This window comes from Battus philenor, unplaced genomic scaffold, assembly GCF_028537555.1.
Source record: "Battus philenor isolate CCGP_79_NKW_IND1 unplaced genomic scaffold, ilBatPhil1.0.hap1 SCAF_16, whole genome shotgun sequence".
Lineage (NCBI taxonomy): Eukaryota > Metazoa > Arthropoda > Insecta > Lepidoptera > Papilionidae > Battus > Battus philenor.
Window position 1 is genome coordinate 7,988,509 of NW_027181678.1, and position 25,262 is coordinate 8,013,770.

The window sequence follows — 25,262 nt, forward strand, 5'->3', positions numbered from 1 at the left end:
TTGTGAAGAGATTCAAGGTGAGCAGGTCGCCGCGCAATGTGACTCGACTTCACTTTAAAATTCCAAGCGATATCCAAACTAAAACTGTATTTATTTATTTACATACTTCTTATACAATGGATAAATAACGGGGAACTAAATGCGGAGGGCATTTTCTACCAGTTAATCATTTGGACAATGTAGAGATAAATTAATTGCAGGTGAATTAAACACATATCATATAGGAGAAAAAAATCTAAATGTAAAGGAAATAATAAAATATATATGTATATATACACACACAAGGGGGAACAACGGACAAATAATTAAACCGTACTATTTTTTATTAACCGTGCATTCTTTAACCGGAAAAACCTGTATAGGAAAAATATATCAGGCAATAAATTGAAATAAATGACTCCATACATAATTCTGATTTTTAAGTCGGCCATGCATTGTACCACTTTCAATAGACTTTTTTAACGAAACAAACAATTTCGATTCAATTCACAGTTAAAGATCTTCCCACGAAACCTACTCGCTTTGAATATCAAACAGAGAGTCACTTAACAGCGGAGGTCAACATACTAAGCGATCAATAAATAAATATTATATTTATAATTATAAAATATTCACGATATAACAATATTTTTGAAAAATGTTTCAAGTTTGACTTCTTTGAAGAAAATGTGGAATAATATTTAAAGTAGAAGGAATAAATAAATAAATACATATTTGTGTACGTATTTACATACACAGATTGAAAAGTAGTAAATTTTAATAAATTATTAGTCCGTCGTTATTAGTTATTATTTTGTGGTGTTTTGTTCTATTTTTATTCGGACTTACTCAATTTTTGTCTTCTTAATTTTTTTATTGTTCTCAACACAATTTTTATAATCATAAAAATAATACGGAAAAATCAAAATAATTACGCCATTTTATAGTGATTTTATTGATATGAAAACCAGGAACCATCATCTAGATCATTCAATATATACTCACAGCAATTAGTCCGTCATTCCCGTAACTTCTTCCTTCCAGGGCGAGTTCCTTGTCAAGCATGGCGTCCAATTGCTCCAATTGATGGCATGAAGCGCGGGCCGCTACCCAACTGGATGCTAAGATGAACGAACCGAGGATGAACGAGGCTGCTATAATTGTCAGCGCTGCAATCCTGGCAATTTGGACTGATGATGACACTCTTTGACGGTAAGCCTGAGAATAAAAATAACGAATTAGAAAATAATCGTCGAGTTTTATTAAAAGATGTGCTAACAAGACAAACCGAACTATACCACCGAAAGATTTAGTGATGTACACGAGAATCTATTCATTAGTTTCATCAGCATTAAATTAAGTTGGGCTTAAATAAGATAGCATAAATGAACTATGCCTTAATCAAGAGAAGTATCGAAGCCGGAAGACTGCGCCATGATAGTGTCATCTCAGTAAACAGTATTGTATTACAAAACTGTACAAAACCAACTGTTTAGAACGTGTCATGTCACTCATCATCAAGTTATCACCTTACATGTTTCGTAACTTCGACCGGCCAATATAGGATTTTATATAAAATTGACTACGTAATCATTCTTGAATACTTTCACAATATTTCCTACTTGAAGTTTATTATCGCCTTTACTCCTTGCACATTCCCCTTTTACTTTGAAAAGCATATCTTCTCTCTTCAAAGAGCCAAGTCAAATGTTATCGAACTCGCACCGCTTAGAACATACCACAATACATTACCTGCGCAGCATAATGATCGTATCACAGGAACTCTCTTATATGCGACTAGTAAAACATAACCCGGCTAAAAATTGACAGGCTTGGTATGTTTTTATATTTATACCGTAACATGCACATCGTCAAAAGTACAAAGTTTTTTTTTTAGTTTGTACAATTGAATGTAATTATCTGCATATTCTGGAATAATTAAATAATTCTACAACTTATATAAGGTATCCAGCTTCTTTCAACTGTTATAATTTACGTCGTCAGAAGATACGAGATGCAGGCCGCTTCCGACCAGTGTTATTTGAAATCTATGGGAGGGGCCTATGTCCAGTAAGCTTTCTACGGCTAGAATGAAAATCTGCCAATATATAAAAATATGGTATTAAATGTAGTAGTTTTTTTCTATTTTTTTTAAATGTCCACACGTAGGATTATTAAAATAATTTTTTTACAGATTTTTCTCAATATAATACGACATAATGCTATTTATATAGACCAAATCGTAGATCGAATTAAGCAGGTGAATATAAAAAGCAGCATATACGTGCTCCGATGCCACGATGTGTATAAGGAAATTTAAAAAGATCAATCATACGGTGTGCGCGATTAAGTATATGTGCTTACATTAGTTGCATTTCTGCAAAGAAAAGTTTCATAAGGCGATTAAATTCCGTTTTTAAAATGCTTTACTTGCACTCTTCAAAGAAGACATAAGAATAACAAAATGATTAACGGCATACAATCGAGGAGTATGCAGTGAGAAGGTTGCAAAGCTCACTATGAAGATATTACACCTTACGAATCATAAACTTAAACTCTAAACAATCAACAATTACAACACACGAGTCCGTATGAGAAAATTCGCATGTGTGAGTTTACGTTATATAAATGCCTTTGTCTGAATGTGTGAGAACGGCGATCAATCAATTAATCGCATCTTAATTGCACTTGTAATATACTAGAATCTTTTAATTATAATAATTTATATTAATATTTTACATATTAGTATATAACTATTATATACTCAAAAAGCTACTTATTTGGGTACAATGTCTTAAGAACAGGTTTTTAAACTGAATCTTGTAAACTTTTATTCTATTTTTACTTTGTTCTTTGTGCCTTAATTTTTCTTGTTGGAGCAAATGATAATTCAATTTATTGTTGTATTCTAAAATCTACTAATACCACAGACTTTAGGGCTAAAAAGTGTATGCTATGTAATTAATGATATGGTAGTTCAAAGAAAAATTAATTGCTAGGAAATATATAAAGTTAACAATTGCTAGGTTGAATATAAATTTTCAAACCATAGATTGTGAAGTCCCTAGGCTATCGTAAACTAAACTATACTTAACAGCATATTTATGTGCAACGTGCACGACTGTAGTAAGAAACGGTAAAAATAAAAATCTGCTTTTTTTTGCAAATATACATATATTCCTATTTGAAGGCTACAATAGCCGGTTAAGCTTTCGGGACTTGTGCCTTTTAAGATCTATGTACTGGACAATATATCACAGTAATTTGTTCTTGAAAATCATAGAGAACGCAGCATTGTTATCACCAAAGTATATAATAAATTATATAATATAATAAAATTATTAAATCAACACTAAAACGACCTGCCTACGTTCCAGAACGTCCAAACAAAAATATTAAAACCACTTTTCCAATTTTTGCCACTACTTGTAATAAACAAACCCGTGACACAATTACATAGGCGACCAAGAGAGGTGCACAGTTGACGCCATCTTTGTTGTGAAAGTTCGTTTCAGATTGCTTTGGAAATCCAACCAAATTTGAATGGTGGCATAACGATGTCAATTTCAACCTTCGTGATTTATTTTATCCATGTTCTTTACATTTATTTTAATATTCATTGGTGTAAGATACTTCATAAGTTTGAAAATTGTCATTGTACAGGGATATAAGATTATTTACGAGTTATTCGCTGTCGAAATTAAGTAGGTCGTATCTACTTACAACCATCTTAAGACAACATCAGTAAGGATGACTAAAAATTTCTACTGCAGCGCATAAGCTCTTACGTATAAATATTACTAGCAACAACTTATCTAAGTAAGGACATGACGGAGTATTACTTAAGTGCTAGTACGTTAGAGATGCTTTACATTATAACTTCTTGCTAGTAATGCCAATCCACTTACAGGCATCGCTATAAATAGGACGTACTCTCAAATTATAAATTTAAATAAGTTAACCGCATTAGAGAAACTGGGCTAACTTTTCTTAATAAGATCCTTTTCATTAACAAGTGACAAATGCTTACGCTTCACTGTTTTAATTGGTAGATTTCCCCGCATCATAATGATTAAAGCGTACCATTTATATCATCGCCCTCTTTACATCATCGATTGGGTTTATAAAAAAATAATGTGAACTATAAATAAACATTTTAAAATAGTACCATTAAATAGTTTACCTATTTTGTGTTAAATATCAAACATGGCAGTAAATAAAAGAACGCTACAAGAAAAAAAACGTGTTCTGATTTCGAAATATAGACGTCAACCTATTGATAAAATCAGCACGAATAAGAATAAATAAAGCACGGTGAGCAAGGAATTGTTTACATACAGTAAACGCGTTGCACTCGAACTGTTGATAAAAATGCGACAGTCTACTACATCATTACTTTAGTATAGCCTTTTTGTAGTGTAAAAGACAAAGAAACCGTTCTGTTCAAATTCAGTTATTACATAGCATTGTTTGATAACTTACTTCAGACTTCACGCAGGCGTTTTTGAACGTCTTTGAAAAAGACATAAAAAGCTTCATAATATTGTCTAAAAGTTGACATTTTAATTTTTGTCGTCTAAGTCTTTTAAGAATAGCGTTGACTTGTATAGGTTAATTTAGTAATAATGACAGACGGATTATAAATTTACTGTTCTTTGTTTAATATTTACTCTGCCAAACAGCGAAAGTACAACATGAAGTAACCTCTTACAATTATATAACTTGCCGTTTTGCTTTAAGACTTTTTCCAAAGAGTGATAATAAATAACAACAGGTTGTTGAACCCTGGTTTCGATTACGGCAAACAGTGCCGATCTCTCGTAGTTCAAATATTATTTTAAGGAATCGTATATTTTCACAAAATACATTATAATAAATACATTTGAACGATTTTCATAAAGTTTTGTATAATATGCCTAAAAACATTTTATTCAAAACATAGGGTTTAAATGATTTACAGTATAGTAAACTACTAAACTGTTCGTCTTGTTCTTATATATAAAACCTAATTGGTTTGTTAATATTAAATAACAATTCGTTATTTTTTAAAGAAAATTTGATTTAAATTGCTAGGAGAAAATAATCGATTGTATGTTTGATTGTTAATAATTTATGATTGGTACGTGTCTATGTAAACAATGAGTTTTTTATGAAGTCACTAAAAGTATAAGGATATGACGCAAACGCCATTGTGTCCATTCTGTCGACTAGTCAATACCTACTGATTTCTTTCCACTGCAATGTTTATTTTTATAACAATGCTATGGTTTTCCTTTAATTACAGAACAAAAAACTCAGATATATAAATATAACTTTGTTATGAAGCTTATCATGCAAGATTTACACTAGTCTTCATAATTTTGTTAAAATTAAAAAAAACGTTTACTAAAAAAGGTTGTGCTTTTTCTTGTTATATTGGAAATGTTCCGAAATAATAACCATAGTCAAACTGTTAAAAAAGAAATTTAAAATCGATATTATTTATTTATTAACATTTGGTTATAGAATAGTATAATAATAAAACGAAAGAACAGGGATTTTTCTTGCCCATTATACGAGTACGTAAATAAGTTCCATATAACATTTTTATTTCAAAGTAACATTGCATTTTTTGTATTAAAAGTTTCTTGTCCTTGTCTAAATTACCCTTTAACCGAATAAATTACCACAAGGTTTTATATACTAAATGTCTCTTCCATCATGTCACAAGACCATTAGCAATCATATATAATTACAGATGTTAGATTATAATAATAAACCGAATACTTGCCTACAATAGAACAATGAATTCTCACATTCATGGGCATACAAATCAAAGAAACTGATTAGCAATTCCTAGAAAGGAACTAACTTAGTACCTTAAGATCTTAACTATCTTTTGACCGAATAGCTAGGAAATAATTTTAAAAACATAACTTTTAAAGCACAAGCTAAGAAAGATTTCTGCACAATACTTTACAAATTACGAAGAAAATTGTATTTGGTATCGATAACCGAGCAATCTATTACTTTTTATGTTTAGATTCAACCAGGATAATTAATTAATTAATTGTTAAAACTAAAAACAAATAAAAAAGCGTACTTAAGGTTACGAACACCATAGTTTTGTTGTTAAAAAATCTATTAATTACCAGTATAATCTAATGGTCAATTAAAATCAGGCAAGTGTCCAAATGATTTGATTCGTTAATAAACTAATCTAGAAAAAAATATTTCATGTAATATGATAACTAATAATAGTAAAAGGCACCCGTAATATATAATATTGTTCCATCAAACACATCTAAAAGCTGCAATTTACTAGAAGGTACGCGTCACCGACCGTACCACTGCCCGAGAGAAAGGCGCTTTCCCGCATTGATGCGATAGAGGACATCGGTAACTCATGAACCGTCAAGTTATTGTTGCTGTATCAATTAATTAACATAATGGACTAAAGCAAATATTGTTACATAAAAGATATAATGACGCATCACTTTTTCACACTCCTCTTATTCACGAAAACCTTAAAATATTTATATGTAGAAAAGACCTTACATTTTTTTCGAGAACAAATTTAAGTCTGTAAATTATAACGAAATGATCGTAAAGTTAGAAATAAAAGGTAATATTTTGAAAAAAAAAAGAGGTATCATACCGGTGGAGGTTCAGAAGCGCTATACACTTCCGATGGCGGGTATTCCGGCTTCATTGTAATTGTAGCCATAGAATCTGGCTGATGTTCCTTCTCCATCACGGGTTGTGTACTTGTCACAAAAAAATTATTCAATAATGTACGCGCGTATCGACTGACGGACCAAATAGGAGTGCGGCAACCAAGTGAACGGTGTGGTAAGGCGTAGGCGCCGTCGTGGTGGGGTCGCACCGCGTCGCTCACAAGGAGATGGTGATTGTATGATGTATTATTCGCAGTATGTACGTTCAAACTCCAGATAAAATTAAAAAAATGTTTCAAAGCTCTAGATGTCTCAAGTTCTTAAAATCACAATCAAGAAAATTTTTGATGTTTAGAATCGTTATATTTAAACCGAAATTCGCACTCAACTTACACAGAAACTTACAAACAACCTAACTTATCCTAACTACTACAGTACTACACCACTACTACTACCACTACATTAAGATCTAAAAAGACGGGAATGGATGATTAAATCAGCATATTAGAAACTGTAAGATTTTTTTTTTTCAAACCCACCATATATATATATATATATATATATATATATATATATATATATATATATATATATATATATATTTATATATACATTTATACAGATGTGTATACATATATTATATTATAATATATATATATACAGATGTGTGTGTGTGTTTATATATATCGTTTAAAGGTGTAAAAGCTATAAAACCTTTTACTGACAACTAGACCATACATTCATCGCTTTAAAGCTTTTACGCATATAACCAACCACCCTTTTTAAGTTATTAAATCGTTCAACCCTAAAAACACTCCACAAATTCTAGAGTGTGTATTTCTTTTCTTGGCTATTAAAAGAAAGCGCAGAAATGAAACAAAAGGTAATTGTATAGTAAGCTTTATTAATGTACAATCAATTAGTACCGGTTTCTGATTACTTAATATTATTTTAATGGCATTTGAGAAAGTAAGGAGAATCTTAATTATTTTGTACAATCACTACCATATCGTAATATTATATCGCAATGAAAATGCCAAAACAATAACCTTCAAATTAAATATGTAACTTTATTTTTGCCGTGTCTTTCATTAGTTTCGTTAATATATTAAGTTAATAAATCAAATACACATCGTCTTCAGTCTTGTAGCCCTAAAACATCTACTGCCTTTAAGATGTTGCATTCTGCTATTGTTTACTGCCTGGTGGATATCCTTCGCAGCCATTGACACCTCGAACCAGAGTCTCCACTCCGTCTGTTCTGCACACGATGTGGCTACTCAGTGCTACAACAACTCGTTCGTCTACGGATCTCCTAATTCCTAATTCTATCTCAAAGAGAAATCCCGAGCATTGCCCTCTCCATGGCTCGTTAAGCAAAAGTAAGGTTGCCACAAAGGCCAGAGGTGAGAGACTACATTTCTGTACAGTAAGCTATCATTGGTAAAACGCATTGGCTATAGACTTTCGTCTTTCTTTAAACACATCATTTTTTCTTCGGTTAAAATATTTATTTAATTGAATCTTAACTTCTCTTCAAGCGCTCACAGATTTTTGTTTTTAAAATACAGAGAATCGACAAAACATCACAATAGCAAAAATCATTACACGGAGTGCAAATACATATATTATAACAAATTACATAACATGAAAAGTTTAGAACCTACGTTTATATAATTAGCTATGTTACAGAAAGTGGTTACCCCAAATCTATAAATTACTCAGTAATAGAAAAAAAAATTAGCCTCTTTTACCCAAACAAATGTACATTCAAAGTTAGGTATTAGTAATTAATCTGTGATTAAACTCAATAATCCTCGTGGATAGCTTTAATTAAAATTAAAAATAAATTTCAAAACCTAGGCAATGTTTTATAATAGTTGTTATGAAATATCATAAAAACATCTTATATATACATGTTACACATAAGTATTTCATCTTCTTTTTTTTCAAAGTATATAAATGAGACTAAATATTGGTGCTAAACATTCCCTGGTATGTACAAACAGTCGAGCCCGCGACTGCGCAGTTGGCGAAATCAATCGATTACCACGTCGCAAGTGAAGCCATTTGGTCGTACTTTTTATACATAACAACTCTTTTAGTTCAACTTTCTCTTGTATAGTATAATGAATCTCTTAACGTTTCTGCATAATTACCTTATAGCTAATAACTGTTTTTATTAAATAAATAAAAAAACTCACTCATGTTAATACAATTTACTTTTGAAAATTCAACATCTCTTCGACATTCTAATTAAATTAAAATCTACTTTATTATAAAACGTGAATAAAAAGTGTTTTTTTTTCAAATTGACCTTCTACAATTTACAAATGGCGAAAAGTTGTACTTTAGAAAGTTCGGGTTTTATTATATTTGTTTGGTCATTTTTATAGCTTCCGAACAACACAGCATCTAATGATATTTTTTTTCATAAAAGTTAAGGGGCTATGTTCTAGCATTATATAATTATGTACTTTGTATCAAATAACAAAGAAAATTGACGTGGTCACCATCATTTCGGCCATAGAACTTCCACTGCTGGACATGGCCTGCCCCAGGGATTTCCGATTTAACCGCTTAGAAGCGGCCTGCATCCAGCGTCTTTCGACGGTCTTAACAAGATCATCTGTCCTCCTTGTGATCGAACGTCCTTCGCTGCGTTTGCCTGTCTGTGGTCTCTACTCGAGAACAAAGCCACAGCTGCCATATGTTTTGTGCACTACGGAAGGATGCCACTTCAATTTATCAATCGGCAGATGTCTCATGCTTATATCGGTTACTTTATTGCGTCTAAGGATCTCCGCATTCATATTAATAGAAATTCCGAAATAGTCCTCCTCATGGACCGTCCAGCGTTTATAAGTTTTGTGAATAACTTTGTACAATTCTTAAAATATTTTAATCAATATTGTATTATTTTAAAAAAGTATGGTTAAGTGTAAAAAAAAGTCTCTTGATGATTAGTTACGCCTTACCCTTAATATTACAGAAGTACTAATAAAAATAAAATCTTGCTCAGCACTCCCTGCACTTCGACTAAAAACTACATGAAGGTACGCCTTACTGTAGTAATTATATTATCAGAATAAAATTTGAGATTTTATTTATTGAAATACAAGAATTGCATAATACTACAAATGCGGTAAGTTTGTGCTCAACACCAGGCAACACGCTTGATTTTTTAACAATAAAGTAAAGAAATCGAAAAATAATAGGTATATTTTAAGGATGTAAGTATTATAATTAGTTTTTAATTGTTATACTATTATTTGTAGGTCTCGTGAAAGAAAATAATTGTCTTACTTTAAAGAGTACTGCTGGGAAAACCCTGATAAATGAATATAATTTAAAAATGTAGGAAATAAAGAGTGATCAAAGTTTGAGACAAGATTGAGAGAGCCAACTCAAAAAGAAATTTGAGACAACTAGAAAGAAATAAAGAAGTAGTAAAAACAAATCCAGAAATATTCTAAGAAAATCCTTTGTTTTTTTTATTACAGACCTATTCATTTATTTATTCTTAAATTTTTTGCACAAAAAAATAGTGTACCAAAAAATAAATATTAATAAGGAACATTTTATTATTTACAACACAATAAATGAACAAAACCAGTACAACAATTTACAAAACAACTTACTACAATTATGAAACTTAATGAGGCAATTTAAAATAGAGGTATTTTTTTTATTTGTTAAAATTAAATCAGAAGTATTTGTAGACATAGAAATGATTTATTCGAATTTTGAGGCAATTGGAATGCAACGAAACCGTAAAGTCTAAAACCTTTGCCTATATCCAACAATTGCTACAAAAACTGTTATCGTCAGACTTACAATTTTGAATTCAATTCTATTTTGGGTGTTTAATAAGCCGTGGCCAGCTGATATATAATAAATAACAATCTTAAAAGATACGGGGAGATTCGTTTGAGAGAAAAAAAAAACAAGTTTTCTTTGCTACATTTTAAAATGGCTAATTCTGGAAAAGGCACTTTTCAACCTGTATGAAAATACTTGACTTATTTAATTAAATACTATCAATATATTGTTTAATTTTAACTTCATATTTTCAGGATTCTGATGTTCATATATCATACAGTGATCAACAAAAAATAAATAAATTTGCTCGACTTAATGCTAAAGCAGATGACATAAAAGATGAGCTTAAAGTGAAACAAAACGACATGAAAAATTTGGAAGAAGCGGTAGAGGAACTGAGTCTTGCTGATGAAGCAGAGAAAATTCCCTATCTTATAGGGGAAGTTTTTGTATGCCAGACTTTGGAGGACACATTAGTAAGTATATCTTACTAATTTAAAAACCATTTGCTTCATATGGCGTTTGTGACATAACCTAATCGAGCCGGATTTATTCCCTTTTTACTCACATACTTTAAAATGTTTTTTTTTTATGTAAGTACGAAAATGATTAATTATTAAATATCTATTGTGCTATATACAAATATTATCGTTTATAAATTCATGAAGCCCTTATTGTCTACAGAAGTCTTTAGAAGATACCAAAGCCAAAAAAGAAAACGAAATAAGAGAGTTAGAAGAAAAATGTGAAGATTTAAAGTCACAGATGAGCGAATTAAAAGCACACCTATACGGCAAATTTGGAAGTCATATTAATTTGGAAAATGAAGAAGACTGAAGGCAAAATGGATAAAAACATTATTCAACACATTTTAGTTAAAAATTTCAACACTGGATGGTATTTATAATTGAAAAAATAAAACCACAATTAATTTACTATATATATTTATCACATAAACAGCAGGAACAGTAAACATTTGACTCATGGATGTTAAACACTTAAATTTGTAATTTAAGTACATTTTTTTAGTAACTACTTGCACTGTTACTTGTTAAAGATTTTTTAATACATGGAATAGTGTACAAAATTGTGTCAACATTTTAAAAATATTAATCTCCCTTAAAATGTTTTTTTACTTTACAGGACAATTTTTTTCAATTTTTGAATTAAGGATTTATAATATAAATTTGGGTACTTTTTCTAATGCAACACAATATTGACAATTGCTCAATAAATCTAAGTTTTATAATTTGTCACTTCCAAACAGTAAATACTATTGTTAATTCCATGGACTACTGTAATTTAATTAAAATCAAATTTACTTAACTAATTTTGAATGTGTAATTAATACTGAAAATCATTTTAAAAACACTTACAAATAAATTAATTAAACATAAAACATTGTCATATTTATTAACCCTTGATCACTAAATAAAAGGCTCACAGATGATGAATAACCTGTGCTACAAGAATACATGTTTTTCTTCTGAAGAACTTTTGTAAAACATTTGTTTGTAAGGCTACTAATTGTTAAGTCTCACAGAATAATGATAGTGTGACAAAATACTTCAAGATTGCAGTGGTTCAATTATAGTAATCCATATAATCATACAATTATTATGACTACACAATAATAACCATGACATATTAGAAATGAAAAATTATAAAAAAAAATTGTTTGTTTAAAAAAAATTACAAGTGGTTTTAAGGTCCAAACAGGCATTAACTTTAGCAAGAAAATCCTAAAATCATTCAAATTGATAACAATATCAAATGAGCAGTTGATACTATTAATCAATGATTGAACCATGAGCTACAGTTGCAAATACATCCTTCAAATTGATGGTGGTGTGCTGGTATATTGCAGAAACTAGCCCACTGAGACAGGACAAAACAAGAAGTGATGAGCCAAGCACACATCAAAATCAGACAAATGCCAAAGAGAGCACTAACCTCGTGTGAAGTGAGTTTGAAGACTAAAACTTGAAGTAGAGTACTTTTAGAAATCTTATGAATTAGCGCCTTTTTAAATAAATTCTCGAAACTGTTTAGTAAACTAGGGTTAACAAAAATGTTTCATCCTATAGGAAACTATTAATGAGGATATATATTTCATAAAATACATCCTCAATTTAAATATATATGGCAAATAAAGTTGATGTTTTAATTAAGAACCCAATGCATTTATATATACACATTTTTTATTTCTCACTGTAATGTCCAGATAAAATTTATGGATTAAAATTATTTTTATATGGCATACAATGGTAATGAAATAATTTTTTGTATACAATTTTGGACATTTTTGTACAAAACATTCAGTTTAAACATCTCTTTAAATTTAAGACTACATAGCTTCTTGATATATATAAGCCAATATAGCATATTGCACATTTACTAATAAATAATATATAATTAATAAATATTATCGTCAACATAAATTTCACAGAAATGGCTTTATAAGCCAATGCAATGTGATATTTAATGAATTGATAACTACTGTAACAATAAATAATGCAAACATTAACACACTTACTGTAATTTACTGATCACCTGCAATTTAGATTTGCCAAATATATAATAATGAATTAGAAACAGTACAGATTCACATTTCTTTTTGTAATCATTGCTTAAGCAACTGCAATATAATCATTGAGCCAGATCAACTACATATTACAAAATTAATCATCAGATTTTTACACAACCGGCAAAAAGTTAATATAAATTAATTATCATAAACTCTTAAATTCACTTTGGCTGATTAACACTTACAGCAAATTTCTATCACATTTATTGACTAATTGTAAGTCATTGCATTAACTGCATATATGTACATAATCATTTATTACATTTTATCTTTTGTGCTTGTAACTGTCTTTAAAAATGATGGTTAAGAATCTACATGTATTATACATTACCTTTATAGAAAAAGAATAGAGAGATATTTTTTGAAATAACCTTTTTATGATATATACACCAAAAGAACTATAAATAATCTTATTAATACTGATGGAAACCTAAGTAGTATTCCCTTATTAAATTATTATCCAATAAAATTTTAAATAATAATGAAACAAATTTGATCCACTCACAGATATGATTTTTTTAAAACCTAAAAGTTATACTCCATGATACCAGTATGGCTTCTATAAGTGATAGCAATAGGATAAATTCACTGCAGAATTTTCAAAAATAATGTGGAGTTGTTGAAAATTTTAAGAATACATGGTATTTTATATTCTTCAAAACATAATAGTGAACAAGCTTATTCATAATTGTATCAGTGAATCCGAAGCAGTTAATAATAATTTAAATTTTATATTTATATTGTACTGTCTTTGACACACAAAAAGCTATCTATATTATACCGCAAATGATATAAGCTAAAGTAAAGAAAAAATTATACACCTCTCTGCAAACTTGTATGTGAATTAGAAAGAGAACTTTGTTGTAAGCTTTCATCTTCGTCTGTATCATGGTCGTTAGATATTCGGATGGCTTGATACCACTGGTTAGTTAAGTCAGTCATTTGACTCTTGCAATCTTTTAACTCCTGGAGAGGAAATTAAATTAAGATAATCAACAAATAGTATAATAGATTTTACTTAATTAGGTTAAACAAGAAAAGCATTTGGATTTTATTTAACTTTAAAATATAACCGTTTAAAGTCATCTAGAACTTACTAAAGGTTGGGTCTAAATTTTTAACAGGGTGATGAAATATGCGGTCTCATATCTAAGGGTGGCTAATGCAAGTGCATTAGAAACCAGCACACAATTTTACATTTCAAAACCTGCGTAATAATACATTACACAGATAAGATGTATCACTTACCAGTAGGTGGAAAACATACATCTCATAGCTTTAAAAAATGCTGAAATCAGTTGTGATAAAGCAAGGTAAAGTCTTTTTCAATGTTTTTAAAAGGATGTTCCACTTTAGAAAAGGTATATTACACTACCGCCAATGAGCTTGATAGCCTCTAATAAAATGTTTTGTTCCTTAGAGGCAAGATGTAGAACAGCAAGTGGTGGGATTTACCAACAAATATATGCAATATTCATATTGTTACAAAGCAAGAGTTACAGAACCCTCTAAAGAAAAAACTCGGAATCCTAGGGTCGGGAAGTGCCGTAAACACGTGTGACCTTGAAGTTATTGATAGATTTTTGTGTAAGGTTCTCGGAAATTCTAACCGAGTACTATCTCGAACTTATGTATATCTTCTCCGTAGTATAAATAGGTGTACTCCCCATGTCGACAGTTCAGTATTTTTTTTTGAGTTATAAGATTAAGATCAGTATAAGATTAAGATCAGTGATACAAATTGACTATTTGGTAAGTTATTTGGACAGTGATTTCTTGAGCGATTTGAAAGCAAAGTTTAGACTAAGAGAAAGTATACTTTGTGTTAAAGTAGGGTGACCATCTGATTTGTGAATAAAGAACTCCTTGTGAACTTGTGAACCAGTGGTGTTTCATTCCGAGTCAGAACCCATAGTACGTAACAATATGCTTGGACAGCGATACATATATTTATCTACACTGCGATCTACACACATATATAATATATGTGTGTAGATTGCACATCACATATTTCCCATTTACCTTGCTTCCATCAATCAATAAACATTTACCTGATGAGTGAATCTTCTAGTAAAAAAAGGTGTCAAATACTTCATATCAAGTCGTACAAAGCCTTTTAATCTTGTTGCATGAGAATAATTAACCTGAAAAAATCAAGCATCACATTTAAATTAACAATAAAATAAATTGCTACATAAGTACAATAAATTAAAGGACCTAAATTAAACTTCTATATTAGAGAAATATATAATTTTAAATAATGATAATAGTAATTTTTATTGTAATTAACACAATAAATATTAATTACATAAGTAATGTATTTATTGCACAGCTATTCAAAGGTTATTTAAAGTCATGGGAAAATAATTAGAAACACTATCCAAATGCACTACTAAACAAACCTCAAGTTCTTCCTCGGTTATTTCCGATAGATGCTCCGAGTCAATAGCCTGTCCCCATTCTTTAGTTTTTGACAAGCTTACTTCCTTTTGTTTCCTTTGAGAACGTGATCGCTTTGACTTTTTGTTTGCCTGTCAAATTATAATAATAATAATAATAAAATTACCAACAAAATGTACTTAAAGGCTATAATTATATATATAACAATAACCTAATGTTATCTTACAAATTTAAACACCAGTTCGTAGAGTTCATGCCTTTAGAGATAAACGTTGCGCTTATATCGTACTAGATACAAAAATTACTAAACTAATTAATAAACTTTTAATAAATAGGACTTACCCGCAAAAATTTCAACAACGGCATTGTCGAACCTCCGAAAAATAAAGTAGTAAAGAGCACAATAATAAGCGTAGTTGTTATGATGACGTGCCTTGTCTCGTCGGAGAATTCAAGATGCAGGGATAGTGCATAAGAAATGGCACCTCTCAATCCTGTAACATGTCATTTTTAGTTAGATTGCATGTTCTACTTTGATTAATTAATTCATTGAGAATATTATAAAACACACTATGGCTAAAGAAATAATTGTATTGCAACTAAATTTGGTGACAAAGTTATTGTAGACTTTATCAATATTTCTTTAGACTTTATTATTTAGATGACAACTTCAAATTACCTAGTATGTACAGTTTTTTGTTTCAGATAAATATTTTTATCCTAATTAAATGCAGATTTTACTCATTTTTAACTTGTGGAATAATAAGAAATGTCACTTATAAATATGTAATTGTTTTTTATTAAATTCAGGCTGTGTATGAACATGAAGCCACGACAGAAAGTTTTCACATCACTTTGAGGCTGCCATAGATTCAAATTGTGATACCAAACTACTTCACAACTTGGTATCGTGACCTTCTTTGTTGCGCGCTTTATTACAACGCTTGTGCAGGTCTTCAACGGAGTGTATTGCTTCACCTACTATGCTATTGAGCCTATTCAAAATTGATTTGAGCAGAGTAAGGGACTACGGGCTCGTTGACCCTGTCTACCAACTTTTACAATGATCCAAATTTTTTTTTAATTATATTATAATATTAATTACACAAAAATATTGTTTATAGTGAAAAGGCCGAAGAAACACTGGGAATCCAACACAACATTAAAAAAATTTCTTTTACACATAATTATAGTATGTTAGGCGAAAACAAGTCTGACAATAACGAAAATGTTATACCACTAAACCACATGATAAACATCATCTTCTTAGTAATCTTATGTTCACGAAATTTGTTGCACAGTAGTGCTAATGGGAAAATATTAGCTGCTCTTCCTAATAGACACATCACAATACTCCAAACAACTAGCGCAGGCTCCACACGATGCCGAAAACTGTAACAAGTTTCTAAAGATTATTGTGCTAGTCAAATTACTGCCATATGAAGACATAAAATATCTACACAAGAATAATAATCATTTCCTCTACAAAAAAATTAATGCTTACTTATGCAAAAACTACTCTTGTAAAACTTGTAAATATTAATAGATAAGTTCTTAACAAGATATTGAAATGTATTATCTAGAATGGCAATTACTATGTTGAGATTATATACTTTGAAATAATTACTTATGCCTCTATACAAATTGTAAGTGATGAAATTAGAATTCCTTTTTATACTAATGTGTAACCCATTAATTTCATGAATCTTTGAATAAAAAGTGTTTAGTGGTAAGACAGCACCAGCCAAAGCCAAATTTTTTGATCACCTTAATAGGTATTTTTCAGGAAATAATCTCTAAATTTCTAAAAAAATTGCTTAGTATAGTATAAAATGCAAAAAAAACTTTTGGCTTCTTTTTTTAATATTTTTAACTTCACTTTCAAATATTTTTTTATTTACAAACTATAATACGGAGCAAACTTTAAATCACATTTACAGAGATTTGTACAGGACCATGTCCATCAGCTCAATAATTTGTAATATGTAAGTCATACCTACGTAAACAGAGCTGACCTGGTAAAGGATTTCAACTTATTTATTATGGGTGGTGGTTACAAATCTCAGAAGGTAACCCATATTGGATTTAAAAAAAAAACATTGTTGAAGCACTGTCGTGTCTTAGGACTGAACAATGTGTAACACCCGCTTGCCTACACTGAGTCTGCATGATGGTACACTGCCCTTACCACATCTCTAAACAAAGACTTGTGTCTTAACAATGAGAAATTGCAAAATAATGATTTTATTACCTGAAAATAGCTAGACCCAAATAGGCGAACACACAGGTTTCTGCTATAAAAGCCAATGTTCTCATAGTTTGTTGCATAGTTACTTGTGTCACAGTAGACAAATTGAAGTGGGTGTAATGAGACATAACAATTCCACAGAAAAGGATGGCCATAATTCCTGTAAAATAGACAGATATTACCTATTTTAGAAAGTAAAGGTCCATATTTAAAAACTTTTATCTACTGTCTCAAATATTTATATTCTTTAGATATTTCTATAACTATTTAACAACGTAAATAACTAAGTAAAATTTATACTTTTCTAGTTTTAAAACAAAAATTATTGTCAATTTCATAATAAAAATAAACATTGTTGATGTCTTACCTGACAAATGTATTCCTTCTGCAAGTACATAGGGTGCATATGTAAATACTAACATCATTCCAAATTCAAGTGATGGATTTTTACGCAGGTCAACATGTTTTAGTAACAATGCACTGATAAGTGCAAAAACTACTCCAATACCAGCAGAAGCAAAGAACATCAACCAAAATCTATTAATAGCCGACAAAATAGCCTCATATGTAGACATCATAGGATCATTAGAATCCAAGACGGCAGTAGTGAGAACAATGGCAATGGCATCATTAAGAATACTTTCACCAAATACTAACATGTTTAACACAGGATCTACATCCAGGGCATGAAATATAGCAACTGTAGCCACTGGGTCAACAGCAGATATTAGGGAACCAAAAGCAAATGATTCTACAAAGCTCAACTTATAAACCACTTGTGCCATACCTAATAAATATATGCCAGCTCCAATAACAAATGCAGAAATAGCAGTCCCAACAATTGCAAAAAGTAAGATAGACCCAATGTTTTGAAAGAAGTTACCTTTATGCAAATTGTATCCAGATTCAAAAATAATAGGAGGGAGCAAAACTAAAAAAAAAGCTGTGGGCGAAAAGGCTTCCTCTTTTCGCCAATTTGCTATGTTTCTTATGGACATAAGGTTTATAATCATACCAATCAAAGCCCCCAGAAATACAATAACAACACTTTCTGGTAGATAAGAAAACCCTGTTTGCAACATGAGGTGGATCAGTAATATACCAAGTGCTAAAATACATAATACAAAAAATATAGCCATTGAACTGTTATGTTCATCTTCAGCAGAACTTTTTCCTGGCAAAGGAGCTGCATCTGATGGACTAGGTTCTGATATGTTTGTGGCAGCTGAAGATGATGCGTTCAATTGAACTATGGTCAATATTGAGGAATTTGAAGGACCTATATCGTAGACGGGAACATCAGTTGAAGAACTGGTCAAGATTGAAGGCAAGGACGACTTTATACTTTCACTTGTTAAACTGGTCTCACTTGAACTGGCTACATTTAAAACACTGGCAGCTCTTTTCGGTCTTGATGATATCTTATTATCCAAATCTAATATTGGTTTCGTTGAACGTTCTCCCTTGTCATGTCTGTCTAGGTCCAAGGCAGAACTTTTTTGGCCATATGATACAATTACTACACAACAAATATATATCAAAGCACGAAATGATTGTCTTTTTAACTTATACATTTTATTTGCACTTATATTTTATTAATACACTATGTATTTGAAGTAATATTTGATAAATTTGACGTACAAACTTAACATCAATTCTCTAATTCTTATAGCGCCGTAGCAGCTGTAGTCGACAAGTACATTTTTTTTTAAATCGATTGCGTTTGTGTACAGTACACTGCTGACTTTGACAGAGTGTAAAAAAATTACTGAATAGCAATAGCGCCCAAGTTTTCGCCTCAACGCAAATCATTTAAAGTTTCGAAACTAAAAACTATAATGTTCCAAAGTCACCGATAACCCCTCTGTTAAATTGTAAATATTTTTCCGGCATTATTTTCGTACCATTTGGTAAATAATATTATATCAACGAAAGGAAATTACCAAAACAAACAAAACAAAATAAAAATGTAGCTCTTAATTGTATAACAAATACGGATAAATAAAATATGTTTTAAATGCTTCAGCGCTTTTGTAACGTTAGATTTTTGTAATGGTTTGCTAAAAATTTTAAAAACGAAATAAGTCTTAACAAACTCCTGCTTTAAATTAAAATTAATTATAAATTTACCCATACAGATAAAAAACGGAATCTCCAAGAATAATAGCCCAAATCTATAGTGATTTTCCATAACCAATAAAACTACCAATCATGTCAATAATTAATATTATCAATGAAGTCATATCTCAAATATTTTGATGATTATTGTGCGACAGGGAAAACGATGTTACTGCTATTAGCATAATTATAGTGTCAGTAAAATTATACAGTATAAGAATATTTAACTTCATACACTAATATTTTCGAAAAATGTTAATCATAATATTATGAACTATTATTATTTATATATATATATATACATATAAATTATTAGTACTCGAGTACACTACATCAATTTTTGTCCTTATAACGCTAATCAATTTTGACACAAATACAATTTTGAATTCAATGTTTATGATATCATAAATTAAGTAAAGAACCAACAGACTACATTAATACATTACTTCCGTGTTCTATTCTAATCTATTAGTTATTGAATTATCCATAAAACAAAAGTTATTTTTGACAATACTAAAATCATAATAGTATTAATAATAATAGTATAGACTAGTGGATTTGCCAGATATAATTCAGACTTGTTAATAGAAATGTTCTATGTCTTAATGATCAAGCACAATAAAGAATAAAAAAGGATTTTTTGATTAATTCATTTATTTCAATTATACTTACTAGTTGCAGTTTTTGGTTAAAAGAATCCCAACTGTAATATCTGTAATATATGTACCAGAATATTTACCACTTTAATAAAGTAAAGGAATTAATTTTATCCATAAAATAAATACATAAGTACATGCTATATGATTTTTAAGTTATTTGTAACAATCATGTCATAGCAGGCAAATTTCTTTCTATAAATGCTCTCATATCTCTTAGTTCTGCTTCCGAAGAGCTGTGTGTTAAACCTTGGTATGTATTAAATTCAATATTCTTCATAAATGTTTTGAGGAAGGAAGCAGTCATTTGTCCCCATTTGAAAGGAACCACAGGGTCGCAATCACCATGAGCTTGGAAAATCTAGAAAAACAAATTATACCGTCATTATAAAAATGTCATTAATCCTAAAATAGTTACAAGTAATTTATAAGTATAAGAAAATGTTGCAGGTATTTAATATATCAATGGTTTATAGATATTTCAACAATTGTTATTTTTATGCTCTGTGCGTGTGTGCGTGCGTGCGTGTGTGTGTGCGTGCGTGTGTGCATGCGTGCGTGTGTACGTGTGTGCGTGCGTGCGTGTGTGTGTGTGTGTGTGAAATTTTAACTCATGAACTATGTATGTATCATTTGTAATATTTTATTGAATTATAATGTATCCCTCCAGATATCTTTGGGGGCCTATTTTTTGTAGTGGATGTCTATAACCTGAAATGAATAATATGTGTTTTTCATTCCATTGTAATACACAAGAGAAGTGATAAGACGAGATATTGATGATACTGCAGATAATAGAAAGTTGAAATGAAAACAATTAAACTTAAGTCTAACAAAAAAAGAGGTTGGACGGATCCTAATTACCTAGCTTCATAATTTAAAAAAAATTTAGAGTACAATTTTGACTTATTCCTACATAAAACAGTGGCTGTAAATGAATACTAGTTCAAAATTCTTATTTCAATTTACCAAAACAGGATGATTTGGTCTTTACATTATTTGAAACAAACTTTAAAGGGCTTCTACTTAATTATTAAAACTTGTGTTGCACGCCCTTGCCCCTTCTTCCTGTCAATTTAATGTAAATAAAACTACCAAATGTATAGGCAATGAGAATTAACAATAGCCCATAATCAATATAAAATGGTAATTTGAGAACTTGATATGTAGTTTTATGCAAACAATATACAAACTGTTATTAAAAACTAAATATTAAATATTCAGTCCAACTTTCAATTTAAACAGTTTAAATAAATTACTTCAAGTCTTTTTACAAATAATTGTTGTTCACTAATTTGTCCTTAAGAAAACTATCTGTGGCATATGAATTGGTGGTTCATTAACTTAAAGCTAAAGAATCGAAATTTACATCCTTATCAAATACAAAATACTACTTATATATACACTTTTTTTATAGTTTTTATAGTATTAAACAAATGTGGTATATAACTTATATCTGAAAATACATGCTAATATTTCAACGAACCATGTATTGGCCTTTACAAGCATTTCCTACATTTAACACCTATTTTGCTAACGGGCAAGAATAACATAAACTCAGTTTACTTAATTCAGCTTTCCATTCTAAATAACTACAGAGGTAATCAACATAATAAATGATGAACTTAATAAAAGTCATGATATTTATAAACTAAGAAATATCTATTTTAAAAGGAAACTGGTACCGAATGATAATGATATACACATGAACTATGTCACAATTTGGTTACTAGGGTTAATATTAACACTTTTAGGTTCCAAAAGGTTCCTTGTACAACAGATCTACTATAAACTTTGATCCAACAAATGACTTATCTATCCATAACCCATGAGACTGGAAGATATCATTAAAATCAATATCTATCTATATATCTAAACAATCAAATCAATTTTTTTTTAATTTTTGTAATAGTTATAATAATTTAATATTAAACAATAAGATACATATTTGAAAGCGTTTACACACAATTTAAAATATTTAGAAGATAATGTATCTATAAAGAATGTTATATAAATGAGAATACAGTTTATCCTAAACCTTCTAGAGTAACTTGGTAGGTTTACCAATAGTGTTAGTTTTCTAATGAGAAAAAAGATAGGAGTTGTAATAACAGATATTTTTAAAATGAATGTTTTACTAACTGGTATATCAGTAGAAGCCTTTACACATCCAGGAAAATGAGCATGCCTTGGTAACCAGCATGACAGGGACATAACACCAGCTAAAGGTTCCGGATATGTCAAAGCTGCATGTAATGCTAAAGCTCCTCCTTGAGAAAATCCACCCAAAAGTACTCGATTTGCAGGAATGCCAGCCTAAAATCATATAAAACAATGTTGTTATATTTGCAATCCCATAAAAATTGTAGCATAAAAACTAGGGCATGTGATAATTTTGATTTTTTCCCAGTTTACAAGAATTTTTATGAGGTTACTAAGAAAAATTCAAATTAAAGTTAAATACCTAAATAATTATTTTACCAAAATAATTGCCCAAAATTCCATTGAAGCCAAGGACTACTAAACAATCAATCATTTGAACTGTTTTAAAACAATACCAGAAATTTAATTTAAACTTTACATTATGATTCATATATCTTTAATACTGAAATCAATGATTACACTAAACTTGCTAATTAAAAGATCGACAATTATTGAAGAACTGATAGTAAGTTAGCTGATCTATTGACTTCATGTCAAAGTATAAATTAAATGGGGAGATGTAAATGGAAGTCAACTCTGGTATAAAATTGAACAAAAAAATAATTATATCACACTGGTCACTTTCTTTAATAATTAGAATCTTATCATAGTTAGGGCATCAATTATTACTTAATTTTGGAGCTTACCTTTATTTCTTCTCCAATTAAACCATGAATAAGATTTGTAGCCCTTAGGATACCTTCTTCGTCTTCAGGTGCAGTAGCATCTAAAGTTCTCAAATCAAACCATGAAGGCATGCGAAAACCTGCGTTAAGGGTCACCGGCATAGTTGATGCTGTCGGACAAATCACCTTCACATGAGGTCCTCGGATAGCAGCAATAATACTTGCCCAACCATGACTACAAAATAAAAGATAAAAACACGACGCGTTATTTACACAATCATAAAACACCGAAAACAGCAAAAGATTACGTACCCAGTATCACCTAGTCCGTGCAAGAATATAAGCTAAAAGAAAAGAACAAATTGATTTTAAATACATAAACACTTTAGAAGAAAAAATAATACAACATATGAACTTACAGAAGCAGTTTGTTTTGCTGTTGCAGCAATAATTACAGGATTTGGTTCCATTATAAGATTATATGAAAATCGATACAATTACTATCTGCAATCATATACTGACAGTCTGACAGCGACACAAAATACCGCAGCAAACCAGAGCAATTAATGAGTAGAGCGGAACATTCAAAATATAGCTATAACCCGTAACAACTATCTGTTAAAAATAGCATACCATTATAGAGCAGATATTAATTTTAGCGCTTAAGAGTTGTAACTAAAATTAAAATCCTTAGGCATATATTTTTAAAATATATGTAATTAATCTTCCTTAACAGTATTCTTAGTAGAAATAAACAGAAAGATGCCCAAAAGGTTTGTTCTAAGGATTTGAAAATTCCTGCTAAGGAACATAGATGGTGTAAAGCATTAACGTAATAACAAGCAATAAGGTCATCTTAGTAGCATTTACAGGTTCCGCGGATTAGAGGAGACGAGGTTAAAGTCGTTAAGCTCAAATATCGTTCACTTTTAGTAACTATGAATGGCATGGGTCGTTACATAGATTTTTTACCAGTTTCAAAGTTATTGACTTAGAAATTAGTACGTTTTATCGTATCATTTAGCCGAAATACTTGTGTGCAGTATTCGCAGGTTTCAAATTTCCCTATAACCTGGGAAAAGGGAAGGTGACTGCGTTAGCTTCGTCATTCCTGCTGGTTATTTGATCACATTATCGCAGTGGCCAAAAAAACAACATACATTCGCAATCGAAGCGTATTTTAAGGCCAAAGATCCATGTTTTGTGATTGTCACAGGTTTTGTTCGTTGTACTATATTATGCGATTATGTAACATCGATTATGTATCGGGACTGAGATTAGGGACATCTAGGTACAAACGCAACAAATGGTACAAGGTTAGGGCCCAGCAGAACATCGAGAAAAATTAAAATAATGAACTCATTCGCATAAATTTTACGCTATAATCTGCGAATATGTCTGCATACGAGCGCCTTGTTTAGAGGTCCTAAAAATATTGTGCAAGAATATTTGAAGAATATCCTTAAGATTCTTCTGTTAAGTCCTCCAAGATTCAAATTATGCAAGCTGTTAAAACAAGTGAATTGGGTGTTCTTAAAAATTCAGTGAAAAACAAAGTTGCCATATTTTCAAACTCTAAATGCTATCTTTTGGAGCGAAGAAGCCACTTTGAATTTAAATGGAATTTTCAATAAAGACAATTGCCATTAGTGATAAATTTTAAAAATTTACAACCACTTCACAGTCCTAAAGTAATAATAGGTGCGTTCTTTCAGTGGCATTTGGCAGTGAATTATTCAGAGCCTATTTGTTCGAAAATCTTCGAGGGAAAGCCGTTACTGTCAACGAAGTTTGTTATCAAAGCATACTCAATTAATAATTTTCTGCCAAAAGTAAAAAAAACAGATAACAATTCACACACATAGTTTTAACAGGATGGTGTTGCTTCTTTATTTAATGGCGTTACTACTTTCGGTGCAGCCTCCTGAACCTTTCCCAGGCTAATTAATAACCAGAATCTGTGACGTC

At 30.4% G+C, this 25,262-nt stretch overlaps 4 protein-coding genes across 5 annotated transcripts in view; 1 reads left to right on the forward strand and 3 right to left on the reverse strand.

Moving 5' to 3' along the window:
- The window catches only part of LOC137919178 (pinin-like), a 48,746-nt gene extending 41,946 nt beyond the window's left edge, over positions 1-6,800 (reverse strand). For both annotated transcript variants that reach the window (XM_068762167.1, XM_068762166.1), the window contains exons 1-2: positions 6,617-6,800; positions 985-1,197 (exon numbers count right to left, since the gene is read on the reverse strand). In XM_068762167.1, the coding sequence (XP_068618268.1) occupies positions 985-1,197; positions 6,617-6,712 (309 nt within the window). In that variant the 5' untranslated portion in view covers positions 6,713-6,800. The remainder of the gene's footprint in view (positions 1-984; positions 1,198-6,616) is intronic.
- A 3,642-nt stretch (positions 6,801-10,442) lies between these two features.
- Pfdn4 (prefoldin subunit 4) lies at positions 10,443-11,504 on the forward strand. Its single transcript, XM_068762453.1, has 3 exons — positions 10,443-10,640; positions 10,712-10,933; positions 11,142-11,504. Exons 1-3 carry the CDS (start codon positions 10,608-10,610, stop codon positions 11,292-11,294), a joined length of 408 nt encoding a protein of 135 aa, XP_068618554.1. The 5' UTR covers positions 10,443-10,607; the 3' UTR covers positions 11,295-11,504.
- Positions 11,505-13,374: 1,870 nt separating this feature from the next.
- Nhe1 (Na[+]/H[+] hydrogen exchanger 1) lies at positions 13,375-19,474 on the reverse strand. Its single transcript, XM_068762104.1, has 7 exons — positions 18,060-19,474; positions 17,696-17,852; positions 16,682-16,836; positions 15,787-15,938; positions 15,447-15,575; positions 15,096-15,188; positions 13,375-14,010 (listed from the first exon to the last, which is right to left on the reverse strand). Exons 1-7 carry the CDS (start codon positions 19,264-19,266, stop codon positions 13,858-13,860), a joined length of 2,046 nt encoding a protein of 681 aa, XP_068618205.1. The 5' UTR covers positions 19,267-19,474; the 3' UTR covers positions 13,375-13,857.
- Positions 19,475-20,476: 1,002 nt separating this feature from the next.
- On the reverse strand, positions 20,477-23,855 carry Apt1 (Acyl-protein thioesterase 1). The gene is made up of 5 exons (XM_068762358.1): positions 23,714-23,855; positions 23,607-23,638; positions 23,316-23,529; positions 22,609-22,782; positions 20,477-20,827 (listed from the first exon to the last, which is right to left on the reverse strand). Exons 1-5 carry the CDS (start codon positions 23,762-23,764, stop codon positions 20,636-20,638), a joined length of 663 nt encoding a protein of 220 aa, XP_068618459.1. The 5' UTR covers positions 23,765-23,855; the 3' UTR covers positions 20,477-20,635.
- Positions 23,856-25,262: the final 1,407 nt, after the last annotated feature.

Excerpts from the sequence above, each read along its gene's own strand:
- Nhe1 (XM_068762104.1), bottom strand. The coding sequence starts at position 19,266 with ATGTATAAGTTAAAAAGACAATCATTTCGTGCTTTGATATATATTTGT. Across the intron at positions 17,853-18,059 it reads AGAAGGAATACATTTGTCAG|GAATTATGGCCATCCTTTTC; the intron begins GTAAGACATCAA and ends TCTATTTTACAG. Across the intron at positions 15,939-16,681 it reads GTTTATCATGTGGTTTAGTG|GATTGAGAGGTGCCATTTCT; the intron begins GTATAACATTTT and ends GACATGTTACAG.
- Pfdn4 (XM_068762453.1), top strand. The coding sequence starts at position 10,608 with ATGGCTAATTCTGGAAAAGGCACTTTTCAACCT. Across the intron at positions 10,641-10,711 it reads GAAAAGGCACTTTTCAACCT|GATTCTGATGTTCATATATC; the intron begins GTATGAAAATAC and ends TCATATTTTCAG. Across the intron at positions 10,934-11,141 it reads AGACTTTGGAGGACACATTA|AAGTCTTTAGAAGATACCAA; the intron begins GTAAGTATATCT and ends TATTGTCTACAG.
- Apt1 (XM_068762358.1), bottom strand. The coding sequence starts at position 23,764 with ATGGAACCAAATCCTGTAATTATTGCTGCAACAGCAAAACAAACTGCT. Across the intron at positions 23,530-23,606 it reads CACGGACTAGGTGATACTGG|TCATGGTTGGGCAAGTATTA; the intron begins GTACGTAATCTT and ends TTTATTTTGTAG. Across the intron at positions 22,783-23,315 it reads TAATTGGAGAAGAAATAAAG|GCTGGCATTCCTGCAAATCG; the intron begins GTAAGCTCCAAA and ends ATATGATTTTAG.